The following is a 19,913-nucleotide window of genomic DNA, read 5'->3' as shown; positions in this document are numbered from 1 at the left end:
TGGAAAACAGGTTGTAGTTCATTCAAAATTACTAATGTCAAATAAATAAACTTGTAAGTTCTAATAAACTATACATTTAAGAATCACAATGTTTAACTCAAAAGTTAATTCAAAGTAAGTTTACTTCTAAATATTTTACTTAAATATCTAAGCATTTTAGATATTAATATGTTAATGCCTACTTTTTAGGCATAAAAATCATAATCTATAATCATAAGTATTTATGACATAAGATTATATGCTAGGCATAAGATAATTATGAAGAATCTGGTTGGTTTCCTACCTTATAAAATTATATGCTATTCAAATAGGACCTTGGTCGACAAACTGCGGCTCGCGAGTCACATGCGGCTCTTTGTCCCCTTGAGTGTGGCCACGAAGGTTCAATCTCACTGTATGTGCGCGCCCACACGTGTATTTTGTGGAAGAGCCACACTCAAGGGGTCGCAGTTTGCCAACCACTGACCTAGGTAATTTTAACCAAAGGAAAATGAGGTTTTTAAGGATTATATAGTTTCTCTTTCAGAATCTTTATTTTGCTGCTTTAAAGTTTATCATTAAAGATCAGAGAAGGATGGGAAGAGGGAAGAGCATATGTTCTCTACACATATATACCCTTATTAGTAAGTAACATTTGGCATTTGTTCCTGCTTCTCTATAAAAGAGAAAAACTGAAATATGTATATTTTAAAAGTCTCCTGAATTAGCAAGCTTTATTCTGTAAGTTATTTATATATTTAAACCACAAATAGGAATCTAAAATTTCCACTAAACTAATGTAAATCAAATTATTGGATTTATCACAGTATAGCAAAATTCCATATATAGATCATGCCCATTCAAACAGGATTTTCTTATAAGTCAAATCAAAGGCATAATAATCAACGTTTGTATGTACATGTGTGTGTGTGTGTGTGTGTGTGTGTGTGTGTGTGTGTGTGAGAGAGAGAGAGAGAGAGAGAGAGAGAGAGAGAGAGAGGCAGAGAGAATAAGTATGTGTGCATAATGACATTTCGGTCAACGACGGAACACATATACCAGAGTAATACCATAACGTTATAAAGGAGCTAAAAAAATTCCTATCACCTAGTGATGTCACAGTCATCCTAACATCATAGCACAACACATTACTCACATGTTTGTGGTGATGCTAGTGTGAACAAACCTGCCGAGCTGCCAATCGTATAAAAGTATAACACATACAATTATGGATAGTATATAATACTTGACAATGATAAATGACTATGTTACTGATTTATGTATTTACTATACTACATTTTTAACATTATTTTAGAGTGTACTCTTCGTAAAATGTGTTACACTGGTAGCCACCTCATAAATCTCATGTTCATCGCATCTGTTTATTGCATTATTTTTCTGTGATTGATTTAATCTTGTGTTTGTTTGTACAGTAACATGCTGTACAGGCTTATAGCCTGGAAGCAATAGGCTATATCACAGAGCCTCAGTATGTAGGAAGCTATGCCATCTAAGTTTGTTAAGTACATTCTATAACCTTTGCACAACAACAAAATCAACTATTGGCACATTTTTCAGAACATATCCCTATCATTAAGTAACACAGGACTACCTATGTGCGCGCGCGCACACACACACACACACACACACACACAGACACACACACACACAAACATACATCATAATTGAGTTGGTCTACATTCATTCCAATATTCTATAGCATTATTATCACAATATAGTACATGAGTTTTGTAGAACCTTGAAACCGTGGAAAATTAAATTATATTCAATTTAGTTTTCACATAAAGCATATTTTACTGCAAGTATGCAATTGGTAACTCTCCAGAGACAAATGTTAAATTAACTATTATAGCTTCCCCCAAAGCATTCTGGATAAATAATAACAGTCAGGAGTGTGCAGGCTAAAAGTTACTTCCCAGTCCATTAGATCCTTTTACAACAAATTGTGTCCAGCATTTGCATTCTTAAACCAAAGACTAACGTTTCCTTATCTTGAGCTCTAACTTGCTTGCAGCAATTTTCCTGAATCTGGTTCTATTTTTCCTGGGTTCTAAAGACTACATATACTTCATTTATCCTTTTGTTATCCTCCGGTCCAGGAATGGGGCAAAGACAATGGCCATGATAAACTGTGTGTATATATGACCTAAAAAAAGCTGAACGCAGGAGAAGAAAGAGGATTGGAACTGAAAGAACACTAGACCAAGACTCAAGAGACGCGAGTTCTAGTCCTACTCTGCCACTAATTTGGTGCATGACTTCCAGTCACATTTTCTCTTTAAATGTTGCCTATGACAACACTACTTGGACAAAATATGACGCTTCTCGAGATATCCAGGGGTCTACAAATCAGTTCTGGCAGAACGAGCTTACAAGTTTCTAATTTGCCCGGTTTCTTCCCTATTTACTTCTTTTATGGTTCTCTGTTTTCATTATATTAAGTTTTCTAAAATTCCTATTTGGAACTATTTCTTAGGTAATGAACATCTACTCAGTCTATTAGACTAATCATACCTAATTTGAAAGATGAGAATTATTTGCCTCTCTTTTCTTAAGACTGCTGCTAGCCACTAATCGAGGCTTAAGATCTGCCTGATCTCATGCTTCCTCTTCCCTCACCTGTTTTTCAAAAGCAACTATTGTCTTCTAGGATATTATTAGATCTTTCACTAGTTTAAAACAAAGTAAGCTCTTATTGTTGTTATTTTTTTTAAGTAAATACTGTTCAACATGTTACAATGTTTTAATTCCCATTATTATCACTTTTTGACAACTTGAATAGTGATTTCTTAACACCACCTTTCACATAGAATATTCACATGCTTTGAGGTAGACATCTGTCTCAAAATGTTAACAATATACTTTTCCCACATATCATACAATGCTTAGTTAACACTTAACTCAATATTTCACTAAAATAAACTCTTCAGAAAATGAAGGAAAAGTATACTTTTATAGTCCTTCAAGGAGATTCTAAAATTAGCCATAATTTCAACAAGCATTAAAAAAAATCCTTTCTTTAAATAAATATGAATGAAAAATGAAATAAACCAACTAAAAATAATAAGTAAATATAAAAGTATATACTGCATATACCTACCTAGCAACAGAATACATAAAAAGAAAATCATTGTCTGGTGAGCCTGGGGTCTTGCTATAGTCTCTATATTTCTTCTGAGTAGTATTTTTTATATCTTTCATTACAGATTCCATTTCCTTACTTAAGTTAGTTTCAGACTGTAAAAAATACAAACAAAATATAGTTTATTTATATTCATTTTCTCTAATAATAGTCTAACCCTATTGTTTATCATATGAACATACTAGAAAATTAAAGTTAAAAAGTACATTAACTATCTATTATAAATGTATGTAGTACACAAAGATAAAACAGATCAAGAAATATTTTCCCTTATTTTAGGGATATTTTATCCTAATCTATATTGTGACCGGTAACCCAACCACACAAGCTATATTCTAAATAAATGAGTGGATGTCATTAAAGTAATATTTTAGAACAGTTCCCATGTTTATAAAAAACATGATTTTCATTTTCAAAGACTAATATTGATGCCCCTTACTTAAAGCATACTATAAACACACACGAATTTAGAAGTACCAAAGAAAAAAAATCACGAAGACTCTAAAATTAGTCTTCAACTGAGAAAAGAAACTGCTAGGAGATGATTCTGAGTAGCTTTGAAACTATGAATTTCTGTTTCAAAAGTTTTCATAAGTTTACTGCAAAAACCAGCCATAGCTGTCACTTCTCTCAAGAACTATGTCATAGCCCAAGCCAATGTGACCCAGTTGGTTGGAGCATCATCCCATACACCAAAAGGTTGCAGGTTCAATTCCCAATGAAGGCACATACTTAGGATGCAGGTTCGATCCTGGCGGGGACACATGGAAGGCAACTGATCTATGTTTCTCCCTCTCCCTCCCACATATCCTAAAATCAATAAAAACATATCCTCAGCTGAGGATTATCTTTTTTAAAAAAGAACCATATCACAAACCTATAATAATGTGAAATATTTAAGAGTTTGAATCAAATAAATAAATCCTACTGGATAGGCTAAAAGATGGGTTCACTTAGAACAAAACACACAGTAAAATAGATCTGACTTATGGTGAATGGTTCAATCAAGTATACAATATTTCATCTCTTGAATATATATACACACACAAATGTGTATGTAAATCTATAATTACACTCATATAAAGTGTGTGTGTGTGTGTGTGTGTGTGTGTGTCTAAATATATCTTAATCCTAAAATACCTAATGGGCATAATTTTAAATGATTAAACTGTGCTTAACATTGCAAGATACATAGATATAATTTACTGGTTTGGGTGGCTTTGTTTTTAAATATTTCAATATCTTAATCCTACCAGACCTGAGGCCTTGAACCTAACTGTCCCCTATAGCTGGGCTCCTGAGCATTAAAGAGAAAAAACCAACATGATATAGAAAAATGTTAGTTACATGCAAACAAGTGGTTAGAATAAGATGGAACTTGGAGACATTGTAGAAAATAGGTCTACCTTTCATCTACCTCTCATCTAGCGCCAATATTTCACCTTCGTGTGGAAATTACCGAAAAATCGGTACAGCGGTCTGGTAGGGTTAAAAAAGTTTAACCATATCTAAGCTTATAGGACAGCAGTTCTCAACCTGTGGGCCGTGACCCTTTTGGGGGTCGAACGACCCTTTCATAGGAGTCGCCTAAGAGCATCGGAAAACACATATATAATTACATATTGCTTTTGTGATTAGTCACTATGCTTTAATTATGTTCAGTTTGTAACAATGAAAATACATCCTGCATATCAGATATTTACATTACGATTCATAACAGTAGCAAAATTACAGTTATGAAGTAGCAACGAAAATAATTTTATGGTTGGGGGTCACCACAACATGAGGAACTGTATTAAAGGGTCGCGGCATTAGGAAGGTTGAGAACCACTATTATAGGATTTCATGATCTGGAAGACATATATTAAAACTATAACAATTTTTTAGACTAAGGAAAAGTATAGCCTTTGCTAATAATTTGTTCTATTATTCTCATTTTTATTTTTAATAACGACAAATAAGAGAAAAACTTCTAAAAACAATTTGTATTAAATGTATAAAGGCCCAGAATAATTTAAAAACAAAAGAAATATAAAAGCTAACAAGCAGAGCTGAATTAACCGGGATATTTCTGCCTTACACTGATGCTTACTGGGAAAGCTCCCGGCCGTCCCTGCAGCTCCTCCACTTCCTTTATGAGATCTTGTAAGCTTTTGTTACTAGGACGCTGCCAAAGGTTATTTTCCATATTGCTTCCAGGATAACAAGGAAGAACACTGTTCGCAAACTGCCTGCAGAGAGGACAGGTGAATTCTCCTTTGTCCACGGAGAACCCCTGAAGAACCTGGTCATTCTAAAAGATGAAATAAACATACAGATGTTGGATGCACACCTTTATATAAACAAAATTTACACCACTACATTTTATAGTAAATAAATGAAACGTACAAAATAAGACACCTCTAATATATGCCATAAAAACATAAACAAAATCTCTCATTTAACTGTTGAAGCTTATCAAATCACCTCTCACATCATGGCAATCATGCAATAGTTGCCATCACCAATAAATTCCTTAGGTACCCTACTCTTCTCTCAGTATTGAAACATTTAAATAATGACAAAATCACTCTGAAATGTGGATTTAAGATAAAGAATAACTCAAAAAGCAGACCACATTACAGTGGATCACCTTCTTCTTACCCCTTACCCCGTTTTCATAATCTATAAGTGACTACTGAGAAGATTCTCCAAGTGCCCATGTAGGTAAGATAGATAGCTTTTGAACATAAATTAAGCCAAAAAAATGTGATGTGTCGTGTGTCTTAACTGCTGAACACAACTGACTGAACTTTACGCAGTAGATCTGTTTAGGTTTCATGCATAGGAAAAAGACTTAGAGTATTCAGAACGCAAGTGTGACAGGAGGAGAATTAACTCCTTCTTTCAGATGTTTCTGATAGAGGAGGAAAAAGTAGAAGTTTTGAAGCAAAGACACATAATGCACATATGCCTAGGAGGAAGCTCTTGCTCAAGAGACTGCAATACATGCTTACTAACCGGAGGACTTAAGGCAGAAATTCAGGCTGATAAATTTGTTCCTTTCTTTTGCCTGAGACCATCCCACATCTATTTTATTCTTGTAGGCCATTGCTCTTGTGTTGTCCTAACTGTTATATATCTTTCCCCAGTAATCTCTCTCTTATTCTGTTAACTAGCTTTGCCTCAAAATATGTTTTTAATACATTCTGTATATGTAAGAATACTACAAAATGACCATTATTACTAATAAGACAAAAGTAATGAGAAAATAGGATTAAGGAAAAGAAAATAAATTTATTTGCCTACTAGAGGCCTCATGCATGAAATTCGTGCAAGAGTAGGCCTTCCTTCCCCCAGCTGCCGGCACCAGCTTCCCTCTGGCACCCGGGACCCGGGCTTCCCTCTGGCCGCCAGCAGGCACTTGGGACCCAGGCTTCCCTTCTCTACCCCAGCTTCATCTGGAAGGTCATCCAGAAGGATGTCTGGTCTAATTAGCATATTATGCTTTTATTATTACAGAGAGTTAATAAGGTAGTTAATGACAATGTCAGGATGAACTTAGGTTTCCCAACTTTCCCCCCCGCCCCAACTCTTAATTTAGTGCTAATTTCACTACACCTAGGATCTCAAATACTTGGACTAACAGAACTAATTTTTTTTTTAAGTTTTGACATTTATTTTTAAATACAATTCTATAAACACTTATTAAATTCTATCATGTGTCACATGATGGCATAAAGAGTTAAGATACATCTTCACTTAAGATACAATTTAAAAGCAAACAGAAACAGCTAGATTACAATAATAATGGGAATAGAATAGAGCTATCTAGCTTTTAAGAAGTTAAGCTGAGAGAAAGATAAAAACTACAGCGACATGCCCAGCCGGCGTGGCTCAGTGATTGAGCATCGACCTATGAATCAGGAGGTCACGGTTCGATTCCCAGTCAGGGCACATGCCCAGGTTTCAGGCTCAATCCCCAGTAGGGGGCGTGCAGGAGGCAGCCAATCAATGATTCTCATCATTGATGTTTCTTTCTCTTCCTCTCCCTTCTTCTCTGAAATCAATAAAAATATTTAAAAAAACAAAAGACTACAGCTACAGGAAAATACAAGGTCAAGGAAAGAAATTTTAAATAGCAGACTTTGGTGTACTTATTAACTGAAAAGAAGGGACAGACCAGGCAAAAAAACTAAAGCTACAGAAGAAAAAGAGGTTAATTACTGATAAACCAAAGCCCCTGTGATAAAGGGGAGAAAGGAATACTACAGCATAAAAAGGAATATTATTCCTGAACAGAAGAAGAAATACTACCTCTAAGGGTAGAAAAGAAAGGATTGGTTGGGATGCAAAGTCATTTATCAAGGAATATTAAAGCAAGGCAGGAAGCTAAAGTAGTATGTGACAGAAACCACTGTTTTTGGTGAGAGGAAGAGACAGTTTAATGAGGGAAAAGAGTTCTTGGGACTTAAGTGGGATAGGGGAGGCAAAGGTTTGGAATAGCTGCTGAGGAAACCAGGAGAGAAAACTGATTAAAGACAGGTAAATAAAGTGATAAGTGGTATCTACAGTCCATGACTTTATCAACCTTTCATCTTATGGCACACAGAAACTAATTACTAAAATTCTGAGGCACGCCAAAAAATATATTGTGTTGTTTTTGCCAATCTGACAAAAAAAAAAAATAGTTATAATTTTGATTCACTCATACCAGACAGCTATTGTTGTGTTGGCTGTTGTCACTTTTTTATTTGATAATCTAAGGGAAAAGAGGTGCCCTGACTAAAATTCTCATGGCATACCAGTTGAAATTCACTGCTCTAGTCTAAAGCACTATTATAGAAAACCACAAATTTATGGAGATGCCAATTTACTTAGTTTTATTACTTTTCTAGCAGGGCTAGTTGCCTAGGTGTATGATCAAAGGAGGCAGATTAAACAACAGGTATTAAGAGCAGAATGGGCAAAGTATAAGTAAGTGAGGCTAGGTAAGAGCTAATGCACCAGGAAAAATGCACAAGGGTTAAAGGACTAGAGATCTTGATGCCAGATGCAAAACATACTAGTAAGAGTGAAAATAAGAGAATTTGAAAAATAATCAAATGATATAGTGGGATAATAAAGCTTAATATTAATAAAGCTTAATATTTCAGAACTAGAGTAGCAAAGTCTAAAATTATAGCCATGTCCTGGCCTGTGTGGTTCAATGGTTGAGTGTCAACCTATGAACCAGGAGGTCATGATTCAATTCCCAGTCAGGGCACATGCCCAGGTTGTAGGGGGCGTGCAGGAGGCAGCCAATTGATGATTCTCATCATTGGTGTTTCTCCCTCTCCCCTCCTTTCTAAAATTAATAAAAACATTTTTAAAAAATAAATAAAATTACAGCCTTGGAAGTCAGCTGCTAAAAAAAAAATCCCTAAAGTTGAAGAAATGAAGAAACTGTGAGTTTAGATTGTTCACATGATGATCAAAATCACCCCAGATGAATTGAGATTTATATGCTGTAAAGATATTTAATATGGGGAAAGATACATACACCTTTAAAATTTATTCAATTAACTTACCCGTAATGATTCCATGTAAGACTTATGACAATCTATATGTAATGTATGTCCACAGGTTTGTACATAAACACCTCCTTCCCAGCCAATTGATACTGCCAAGAGACAAGAACTCTTAAAAAAAGAAAGACAAAATACAATTAATTTTAAAGAAGTATAGACATTTAAATATATCCACAGAAACCTCTGAATGATTTTTTATTTGAACTTAGCTTTCTGATTTTGTAACTAAATAGAATGCGAAGCTTTTAAACCCAGAGGAGAAGGAAGACTAACTTTGTATTTTTGTGATAAAGCAATACCAGACTTGACAGCCCAAAAGCAACTCTTTAAACTAGAAACACCATTAAGACTTAGCTTCTAAATATCTATGCTCATATGAAAAATAATGATCAATTAGACTTTCTCCACCCCATAAAAGCTCTCAATATTATACTGTAGTTCAGTGTAAACTATACTGCTATTGATGATCTTAACTGTTTTATATGGTACTTAATCTGTGATTGCCATTAACAACTTCCCTCTTAAAGGGTCTTCTTCCCTTTGGCTTCCATAATGAGACTCCCTTTTGGTTTTACTTCCAACCCTTTAACCATTTGGTTTAGGCTCCGTTAAGTCTCTTCTTTCTTGCCCTGCCCCTTCAAAGTTTATATTCCTCAAGATTCTATTCTTAGTGCTTACTCTCTACTCATTACAACTATTCTCCCTAAGTGATTTAATCAGTAAATTCACCTAGCCTCCAAGCTAAATCTCTTGCCTGACTGACAGATACAAATACTTAGCTGCCAACCAGAAATCTCCAGTTTGACATTCCTCAGATAACATAAAATTAATGTGTCAAAAACTTGTCATTTTCTCTATTACTCTTCCTTTTCCTCTGGGTTTAAAAGCTCCACAATCTATTTAGTCACCAAATCAGAAAGCTAAAGTTACTCTACCTCACACCCTTTCCTTCACACCACAGTTTTAATTCCCAAATCATATGAATTCTGACTTCTAAATAACTCATGACTTTGGCCTGACTTCTTCATTCTGAATGTAACATTCAAGTCTGTACATTTGTTGGGGGGTAAGGGGGGGAGGATTTCTTATATAAAGTTTTGTAATTGGTCTTCTTGACTCCAGTTTCTTCTCTCCATGATGCATCCCCCACATATCTCTCCAAAGTACAAATTTGGTCATAAGAATAACCCCAAAAAAGTGCCTTAACATTTACAAGGGTTTAATATAATGCACAATAAAGAAGGCAAACAGATTATATAAGCCAACTACATACTCATTTGAAATTTGTTTTTAAAGTTAATTGCTTCTATCTCCTTTTTCTCTTACATCTTCAACTTCTTCTCTGCTAATTCCTTCCATTCAACCTATAAACAGGCTTAGACTTTTCCTCCTAAAATAATTTTGAGTTTTCATTTCTCCTCTGACAAATAGTACTTACTTGACAATGAACTTGAGTTCACCCCACTAGAGACTGTAGTAAATAGATGGCCAAGCCAGAGCAATATAAGATCTAACATGAGTGACAGCATATGACGAAAGCTTTGAGAGCCATAAAAACTCTTTTTATATTAGAAATTTATACATTATAATGTAAGATGACCAAATCAACTTTAACAACAGTAAAACAAAGTTCCAATATTAAATCAATACTCTTCATGAGCATCTGAAAGTTAAAAATTACAGTGCAAAATGTCTTCGTAGCCAATTTAAATATATGTGCAGCAGCACAAATCAAATACTACTCACAGCAAGTGAGCTGGCTTCTACTGTTACAAATCAGAAAAACAACAGGAGATCTGCTCATCTCTGTTTTATGATTTGCAGCCACTTGAAGTAGAAGCAAATTTTGGTATTAGATCATTTTAGAACTAGAGGCCCAGTACATGGATTCGTACACTGGTGGGGGTCCCTCAGCCAGCCCTCAGGAATCAGGCTGAAACCAGCTCTCCGACATCCCCGGAGGGGTCCCAGATTGTGAGAGGGTACAGGCCAGGCCAAAGGACCCCACCAGTGCACGATCAGGACTGGAGAGGGACTGCAGGAGGGTTCCAGGGCATGTTCAGCCCATCTCACCCAGTCCTGATCAGGGCCGATCGGGGCCATTTGGGGCCGTCTCACCCAGACCCAATCGGGGCCAATTGGGCTGGCCGGCTGGGGAGGGACCGTGAGAGGGCTCCCGGGCATGTCCGGCCCATCTTGCCCAGTCCCAGACAGCAGGACCCAAGCAGCAAACTAAGCTACTGTTCAGAGAATCTGCACACTGGTGGTCAGTGCGCATCATAGCAACTGGTCAAACAGTCGAACAGTTGGACACTTAGCATATTAGGCTTTTATTATATAGGACTAGAGGCCCAGTACACGAATTCATGCACTGGTGGGTCTAGCCAGCTCACCCTGATGGGGGCCATCGGGGGTGGGCTGGCTGGGGTGGGGGGCCGATAAGTGGCATGCCCGACCGGGGCAAGGGGCCACTAGTGGTTTGCCAACCAGGGCAAGGGGCCACCGGTGGTTTGCCGGCTAGCCCTGCCCCCAATCGGGGTGGGCATGCCCACTGGGAGGCGGGGGCCGCCAGGGCGAGGGACCGCAGGTGTTCCAGTCATTCTGCCATTCAGTCCATTTGCATATTACCCTTTTATAGGATGGTTGTTAGTTAATAAACAAGCTGCTTCTTTGACCATGTATTATAAAAATGTAATTAACCCTTTGCAGTCCAATGTTATTTTTGGAAATCAAACAGCCTGGTCCAAATTAATTGATGGGATTGAATGTTGAACTTTTTAATGTTCTTATTGCTCGACGTTGGACCTGCTCCTAGCACCTGGTCTGTCGAGTCAGCCTCAAGGTTGGACTGAAAAGGTTAATCTTCCTTTTTAATAAAAGCAGTTAGCTGAAAATACTAAGTCATTTGTTAATGTAACTGTTAGATGTCTTATTTGAATTTGCTATAGTGTGGAAAAAGAGCAGGAAAACATTTACTAATATGAGATTAATATTTTAGGAAGACTTCAATAATGTGTCCACCACTGTGCTAAGTGCTTATCATCCAATTTTCATGACCTCAATATTTATTAAAACCTCCCACAGTAATTGGTAGTATCTTTTTACAAATAAGGAATACAAAGGTTCTAAGATCACTCAGTTATAAATGGTAGTAGATACACACTCGTTCTACACTAGACAAGACCTCCCTAACTAGAGCCATCTGCTTCTCCAGAATCCACCAGAAACCTACTCCTCAGACCAGACCAGTATTATAGTTAATAGTATTAAATTTGTATACCTCCCAATAAATAACATTTAAAACGAAGATATAACATTTATAACCTAAAATACTTACTTATTAACAGATTTCCATTTCTTTACTATTCACATATTAATTTTTTCTAATAAAGTTCCACATTCTAAATCAGAATGACATCTGTTAGAAAAATATACATAAAACTCTGGAGTGAAATTACTATGAATTTTGCAGACAAATATACTAGTAGATAAAAAGGATACTCACATCTTTAAAATAACGCTGTAATAATGAAAGCCTCACATCATGAACTGCTGCACATGTATCCCAAGGATAAATCTGTTCCTCTTCAGTGATAGGCAACTTTTTTGGCTCAGTGTTGTCACGGCACTGCCCCAAAACTATATTAACAACAGAGATAAGAGCTCATTAAATAATCAGTATATAGACCTGATTCACCATAAGAGCCAAGTTATTTACAACCAGCTGACTAATGTTTGCACTTATTAGACCCTAAAAAAAAAGTGATATTCTAGTGTTCTTCTAGAGAGTAAATAAATAATCGCTTCTCGGCCTTTTGGCTAAGATCAAGTGTAGAGAGTAAATAAAACTCCAAAGATGCCAATATTTAACTTTCGAATTAACAGTAAAACATGGGTGTTTACTTGGGATGGATGAATAGACTAATGGATTGATCGAAGAATCAATAGATGAATGGATTGATGGAGGATGGTTTCCAAAGTCTGTCCATTGAAAAAGTCTAGAAATTATGACACTCCAGTAACAAATAAATTTTATTTCTAAATACACTATCTCTCATGAAAAGGAAACAGAGACCCTCTGAGAAAAACCTGAGTCCAAGGTTGGGAAAAAGTTCAAGAAAAATCTGGAATTTTGTGTAATAAAGAGCAAGGGGTAGCCCTGGCTGAGCAGCTCAGTTGGCTGGAGTGTCATTCCATACACCAAAAGATTGCAAGTTAGATTCCCAGTCAGGGCACATACGTAAGTTGTGGGTTCAATCCCTGATCGGGGCACATACGTGAGGTAAATAAATGATGTTTCTCTCTCGCATCGATGTTTCTCTCTCACATCGATGTCTGTCTCTCTCTCTCTCTCTCTCTCTCTCTCTCTCTCTCTCTCTCAAATCAATGAAAACATATCCTCAGGTGAAGATTAAAAGAAAAAAAGATTGAGGGGTAATTCAAACACTGAGGGGGCAGTCATGAGGACCTAAAGGACTTCTGACTGGTCAAATTTGAGAAAATTTAAGTACTGAAAAGAATAATAACGGAAACAGATAACACATTCATTGATTCAGATGAGGAATCAAGTAAAAGGGTAAATTACTAGAGGCTCATCATATAGATTACCTACAACCTTAACCAAGTGATCAAACTTCACTGGCATCACCAATAATAGGACAAGCTATCACTATGAGCCTCATTCTACAGAACTGACTTAGACTCATCAAAACTTTTTAAAGGTCTGGAGAAACTATCCTAGATTAAAGGAGACTAACAGGAAATGACGATGAAATGCAATGCATAATCTTGGCTCTTGGATCAAGAAAAATACTTTGCTCTAAAAATATTACTGGGATAGCCGAAACCGGTTTGGCTCAGTGGATAGAGCGTCGGCCTGTGGACTACTGAAAGGTCCCAGGTTCGATTCCGGTCAAGGGCATGTACCTGGGTTGCAGGCACATCCCCGGTAGGAGATGTGCAGGAGGCAGCTGATCGATGTTTCTCTCTCATCGATGTTTCTAACTCTCTATCCCTCTTTCTTCCTTTCTGTAAAAAATCAATAAAATATATTTAAAAAAAATATTACTGGGATATTTGAGAGAATTTTAACATAGAGTAATAGATGTTATTAATAACAAATTTCTTGGACATGATTATACTGTGGTTATAGTAAAAATATCCTTGTTCTTAGGAGATACTGTCTGAAGTACTTAGGAATAAAATGTCATGATGTCTGCCATTTTCTTCTGAAGAGAGAGAGAGAAAAAGAATAAATAAGAGAGGGGGAAGAAGACAATATTGGTGAGTGTACTTAAAGGTATCCAACTTTTCTGAAGATATAAAACTTTTCAAAATGAAAACTTGGGAAGAGGTATATGACAAAAGGAGAAAAACAAATACTAGGATTTTATAATTGTAAAAGCACAAAAAAGGGGAGTAGGGATAAAAACATACAGTGCCATACATTATTATAAGACTGATAAGCATGGGAAGAGCCATTCTTAGGGAAGGTAAATTAGCCATAACACTCACTGTGGGCCCCAAGTTTTGAAGAGTAGTGGCAAAAAGAAGAGACAGAAGCAAGTAAATGCTAACAACTAAAATATTGCTATCCATGATGTATGCACTTCTGTATTGGTTTCCTAAGATTTTCATTTATCTCTGCTCTAGTCTTTATTTCTTCCTATCTGCTAGCTTTGCAGTCAACTTATTCCTAAAGTGTAAAGTTACATTACTGATTTGAGATCTTCTTTTTTTGAGGGAAGCGTTTGCAGCTACAAATTTCCCTCTGTGCACTGTTTTCACCACCCACATAAGTTTTGGTATGTTGTGTTTCCACTTTCATTTGTTTCACAGTACCTTGTTATTCTTCTTTGGCCCATTGGTTGTTTAAGAATGTGTTATTTACACATATTTTGTGAATTTTCCAATTTTCCTACTGTTATTGATTTCTAATTTCATTCCATGTGGTCAGAGATGATACTTTGGATGATTTCAGTGTTTTTAAATGTATTGAGACTGTTTCATGGCTAACCCATGTACTATCTAGGATAATGTTCCATGTACAATTGAGAAAACTGTATTCTACTATTGTTAGAAAGAGTATTCAAGGGTTTTTTTTTTAGGTTTAATTGTTTTATAGTGTTGCTTAAGTGTTTTCTTTTTTTGATATTCTGTCTAGCTGTTCTATAAATTATTGAAAATGGGAGATTAAAGTCTCCAACTATCATTATAAAACTACTAGTGGCCTGGTGCACGGATTTGTGCACATTGAAAGGAAATTAATTAGAAGAAATATTTTAATATCGCTATTCGCCCTTTCTTTTTAATAGAAGTGTCAACCAAATTCACAATCGACAATGACAGATCGAAACGCACATGTGATTGGCGCCAGTGAGAGCTTTACATGTATTGTGCATGCACGAGTCAACTTAGCTTTTTATATATATAGAATAAACTTGCTTAATTAGACCTGCTTTCTGATGTAGCTAAACCTTTTCCAGCCCAGTGAAACACTCCAACTTCTCTTTCAGGTTATGGTCAGCAACACAGCAGTAAATATCAACATGAAGCAGATTATTATTGTAGATCACGCAGGGAGAACAAAGGGTAAAATATTTAACTGCAGCAGTGTTTGACTATATTCTGTGCAGTGAGAAAACCTAAAGTCATTTCAAGATCCATAATTTCTTACTTCTTTTCATTCAGGTCAAGTTTCTAAGCTTTCTAAATCTCCATTTGGTGGCTAATGAAAAGAAAATAGGATTCCACTGAGTCTCCTATCTACCTACTCCAGGACTTCTGTAAGGATCAAATGAGATGAGGCATGGGAAAACGCTTCACAGACATTTGGTTAAAGTGTGAAATATTTGCACCTGGCTATAAAGCAAGTCATGTTCCTGGGCTGAAGAAACTGCAAGGAGGCAAGTTGCTAGGGAGAGGAAGTTGGGCATTGCTACGTGATGCATCCATAGCCACCGTTTCCGGGCTGGGCTGGACTGTGGGCTCCATTTTACACCATGGAGTCCCAGCAGCATTGACTGTGATTTGGTGGACTATTGCTCCAGGATAGTGGCAGGGCCTATGTCCTACTTGGGGGAAGCTGAGTGTTGCTTTGTCAGCACCAGGATCGTGCTGCTGTTTCTCTGTAAATGACCAGTGTGTGTCTCGGCAGCTCCTGCATTGAGTGTCTGCCCCCTGATGGTCAGTGCGTGTCATAGTGACTGGTCGAACGGTGGGAGAGAAACAGCATATTAGCCTTTTATATAGAGAGATTTCTCCCTCTAATTCTATATTTGCTTCATATATTTTGAGCCTCTGCTATTTGATGTGTATACACTTATAAATGTTATATCTTCTAACCCTAATCATAACCCTACCTCAAAATACTTTAGTAAGGGAGAGAATAGAGAGCATTCAGACAAATCCTTAAAAAAAAAACAAAATTTGTTTTTAACTATAGATTGGCAAACATACTTGTCAGCTGACTGTTTCAAGAATGACACCTTCTGCCGAAACAGGTTTGGCTCAGTGGATAGAGCGTCGGCCTGCAGACTGAAAGGTCCCAGGTTCGATTCCGGTCAAGGGCATGTACCTTGGTTGCGGGCACATCCCCAGTGGGGAGTGTGCAGGAGGCAGCTGGTCGATGTTTCTCTCTCATCGATGTTTCTAACTCTCTATCTCTCTCCTTTCCTCTCTGTGAAAACTCAATAAAATGTATTTTTAAAAAAATTCTTAAAAAAAAAAGAAAAAAGAAAAAAGAATGGCACCTTCTAGTAACTCAAGATATAAGGGCAAAGCTACCTAAATATGCCTTATGCAATTGAAATAATTAAGCTGACAGCCCTGGACAGTGTGGTTCAGTTGGTTGGAGCATCATCCCATGCACGAGAAGGTCAAGGATTTGATTCCCAGTTGGGGTGCAAATGGGAGGCAGCCAATTGATGTATCTCTTACATCAATGTATCTGTCCCTCACTCTCTTTCTTTTTCTCTCTTCTCCTTCCTTCCTCTCTTAAAAAAATCAATATTTAATTTGACAATATTTCTGGTGTTAAAATTCTTCCAGATTTTAGAATAATTAAATTGCCAAAAACACTAAACTCAGCTAATGGCCACCTAGCATTGGTAATACACCACATCATTTTAAGGAAAAAGACTGTAACTTATAAAGAGATCTCTCTGTTAAAAAGTTCTTCCAACATTTATGTCCAGCAAGGTCAGATAAAACCAGATTAAGAATCTTTGCTATACAATTCTAAATCAACCGTTGCTATGTAGCCCTATAGTTTTATCTAGACCAGGGGTGGGCAAACTTTTTGACTCGAGGGCCACAATGGGTTCTTAAACTGGACCCGAGGGCCGGAACAAAAGCATGGATGGAGTGTTTGTGTGAACTAATATAAATTCAAAGTAAACATCATACATAAAAGGGTACAGTCTTTTTTTTTTTTTTTAGTTTTATTCATTTCAAACGGGACGGATCCGGCCTGCGGGCCGTAGTTTGCCCACGCTGATCTAGACAAATATATAACTTCCATTCAATACAGATATTTATTAATCTGTTGTATACACTTTATCTTTACAATGTTCCCACTGAAAAAGTACTTTAATTTTACCTGAGGATGCTTGTAACAGAACAACCAATCCTGTAGGTCGGTCTTCAGAGGAGGGGCCACTCTGCCCACAAATAACACAATCATATACTGCCTCAGAAACTTGTGGTTCTGCTGTGGTGATCTCCATAGGAATATCATTCTCAGGAGAATCTGAGAAGAAAAATCTCTCTTCAATGAAAATGTGGGGAAAAACTTAGTTGAAATAATTTTGAGCTTCAATACCAATAAAGATATATTGTAATAAAATTATGGAAAAATACCTTGCTAAAATAAAATGTTTACTAAGAAAGACAAAATATTCAAAGAGTTGATATAATGAAAGACTTTAAATAATATGTGGTTAAATACTTCTGATAGTGTATCATTCACAAACAAAATTGAAAGGAAAAACACAGAGGCAAAGACATTTGTATTAAAAACATCTTTAAGATATTATAATTTAAGAAAATTGTTTTAATTTTCTTTGAGGCACCTCAGAAGGAAAATTTATGACATCTCAGCTCTTGGGGAAAAAATGGCAATATTCACTAGGAGATAAAAGAGAAACAAACTATTCCTCCTTTATTTTAAATTCTAGTGATTATATCTTGGCATTAATAATTATCAATATGTTTATTTATGTACGGAAATCATTTATATATGACCATACATATTAATAAAGCAAAACTACTATAAAAAATAACAGTAATCCTTTGGTGATAAGATGTTAACAGCAAGAAATAAAATACTGAGTATAATTTTCCAATAAAGACTCTTAAATTCACAAAGATCAGTGATATTGGCAAAAAGCGAATAGAGGAGATTGGGAAGACCAGGAAAGCAGAAGTGATTTATGACTTCTTTAAAAGATGAAGGCATATTTAAATAAAGATATAAAAATGCATGACAGAAATAGAAAAGGAAAATATCAAGTTCAGATAGGTTTAATAAGTATTCATGCAGATAAACATGTATCTAATAGTTATTGAAAGTAACTGAGAAGGGCCAAAATAAAGCTTTGAATAATGCCCAGTATTAATGAAAAATAAAAAAGAAGCCAATAAAGAAATCAGAGAAAAAAACAATAATACATAAATAGAACAAAAATGGCAGCACAGTTAAACACTGATACTCACCGCCTCCCACAACCACATCAAAATTACAACTAAAATATAGAACAACTATCATTCAGAACCTCCTGAAATCTGGCTGAATGGAAGTCCTACAACTGGAGAAGTAAAGAAGAAAGCACATTGAGACTAGTGGGAGGGGCAGAGGCACAGAATGGGCTAGTCCGACAACCACCCATGGTGTTTCTTTACTCGGGAGGGATATCTCCAAGGCTTCCTATAATACACCACATCATTTTAAGGAACATTGACCCCTGTGAAAAGCAGGGGTCCTGATCCCACACCAGACCCCAGCCCAGGTCCAGAGCTGGGAAGAAAAGTCCCCATAACTTCGGATTGTAAAAGCCAGCGATGATTGTGGCTAAGTGACATGGAGGCTGTTGGAGTCCCAGGTGTTCTTGAAAGGCCCGTGCACAAACTTCATGGTCCAAGTTCCTCTAAGCTCCAGCACTGGGCAGCAGTATTGGGGGAATCCAGGAATAAACAGGGAATAACTGGACTGTTTGTCATCAGGGCAGGGACCCAGGAATGGTTTTCTCCCAGACAGGGGTGCTCACAGGGGTCAATGTTCCTGTGCTTAGATCTCCACAGTCACAGAGCTAACTGGCAGCCATACTGTTTTCATCAGCATGGTCCACACTGTTCCCTCCACCCTGGTGATTCCCTGAGACCTTGTCCCATCCAATTGCGGCCCCATTCAAGCTGTTTGCAGCTACTTTTCCATATGAATGGCCTGTCCTGGCTCAGGTTTCAGACTTTCCTAAATAAGCAGCAACTGGCCCTAGTGTGCCCCAAACCTAATCAATACTGGGCTCTAGTACCAGTCTGCCTTGCTTCACAGCTGGGCTTTGCCTGGGCACTTTTTAGCCCAATACAAGTAGCACCCATCTGCAGAGATCTTTGTAGCTCCTGTTGGGTGGCCCCAGAGTCAGTGTACCCGGTAGACAGCTTCAGAACATACCAGATTACAACTCTACACATCCACAAGCGACACACTCAAGGGGCTGACTCAGTGAGACCCAAAGCCCCACTGAAGCAAGTCCTGCTCCATAGGGGTATCTCCTGCACAGCAGCTCTTCCACTGTAGATACAGTTGGTCTTCACAGCCAACTGACCTGGAGGTCATCCCTCCCAGTGATGCCAAAAGCAATCAAGGCACAACTACAATATCAACATCATTAAAATGTCCAAACTACCCAAAGCAATCTATAAATTCAACGCACTTCCAATTAAAATACCAACAGTATATTTCACAGACCTAGAACGAACTCTCCAAACACTCATCTGGAATAAAAAAAGACCCCGAACAGCTGCAGCGATCCTGAGAAAGAACAGAGTAGGTGGGATCTCAATGCCAGATATCAAGCTGTATTACAAAGCTACTGTTCTCAACTGCCTGGTACTGGCACAAGATCAGACATATAGATCAATGGAATAGAATAGAGAACCCAGAAATCGGCCCGAACCACTATGCTCAATTAATATTTGACAAAGGCAGCAAGCACATACAATGG

At 37.1% G+C, this 19,913-nt stretch overlaps 1 protein-coding gene across 1 annotated transcript in view; it reads right to left on the bottom strand.

Annotated features, from left to right (window-relative positions):
• The window catches only part of UBR3 (ubiquitin protein ligase E3 component n-recognin 3 (putative)), a 178,186-nt gene that overhangs the window by 37,441 nt on the left and 120,832 nt on the right, over positions 1-19,913 (bottom strand). Inside the window, exons 26-30 of the mRNA XM_015565769.1 lie at positions 17,291-17,458; positions 12,197-12,330; positions 8,692-8,802; positions 5,223-5,435; positions 3,101-3,237 (exon numbers count right to left, since the gene is read on the bottom strand). Coding sequence (XP_015421255.1) covers positions 3,101-3,237; positions 5,223-5,435; positions 8,692-8,802; positions 12,197-12,330; positions 17,291-17,458 — 763 coding nt within the window. The remainder of the gene's footprint in view (positions 1-3,100; positions 3,238-5,222; positions 5,436-8,691; positions 8,803-12,196; positions 12,331-17,290; positions 17,459-19,913) is intronic.

The sequence above is a fragment of the Myotis davidii genome, unplaced genomic scaffold (assembly GCF_000327345.1).
Source record: "Myotis davidii unplaced genomic scaffold, ASM32734v1 scaffold59, whole genome shotgun sequence".
In the NCBI taxonomy this organism is placed as follows: domain Eukaryota; kingdom Metazoa; phylum Chordata; class Mammalia; order Chiroptera; family Vespertilionidae; genus Myotis; species Myotis davidii.
This window is presented reverse-complemented; position numbering and strand designations above follow the sequence as displayed.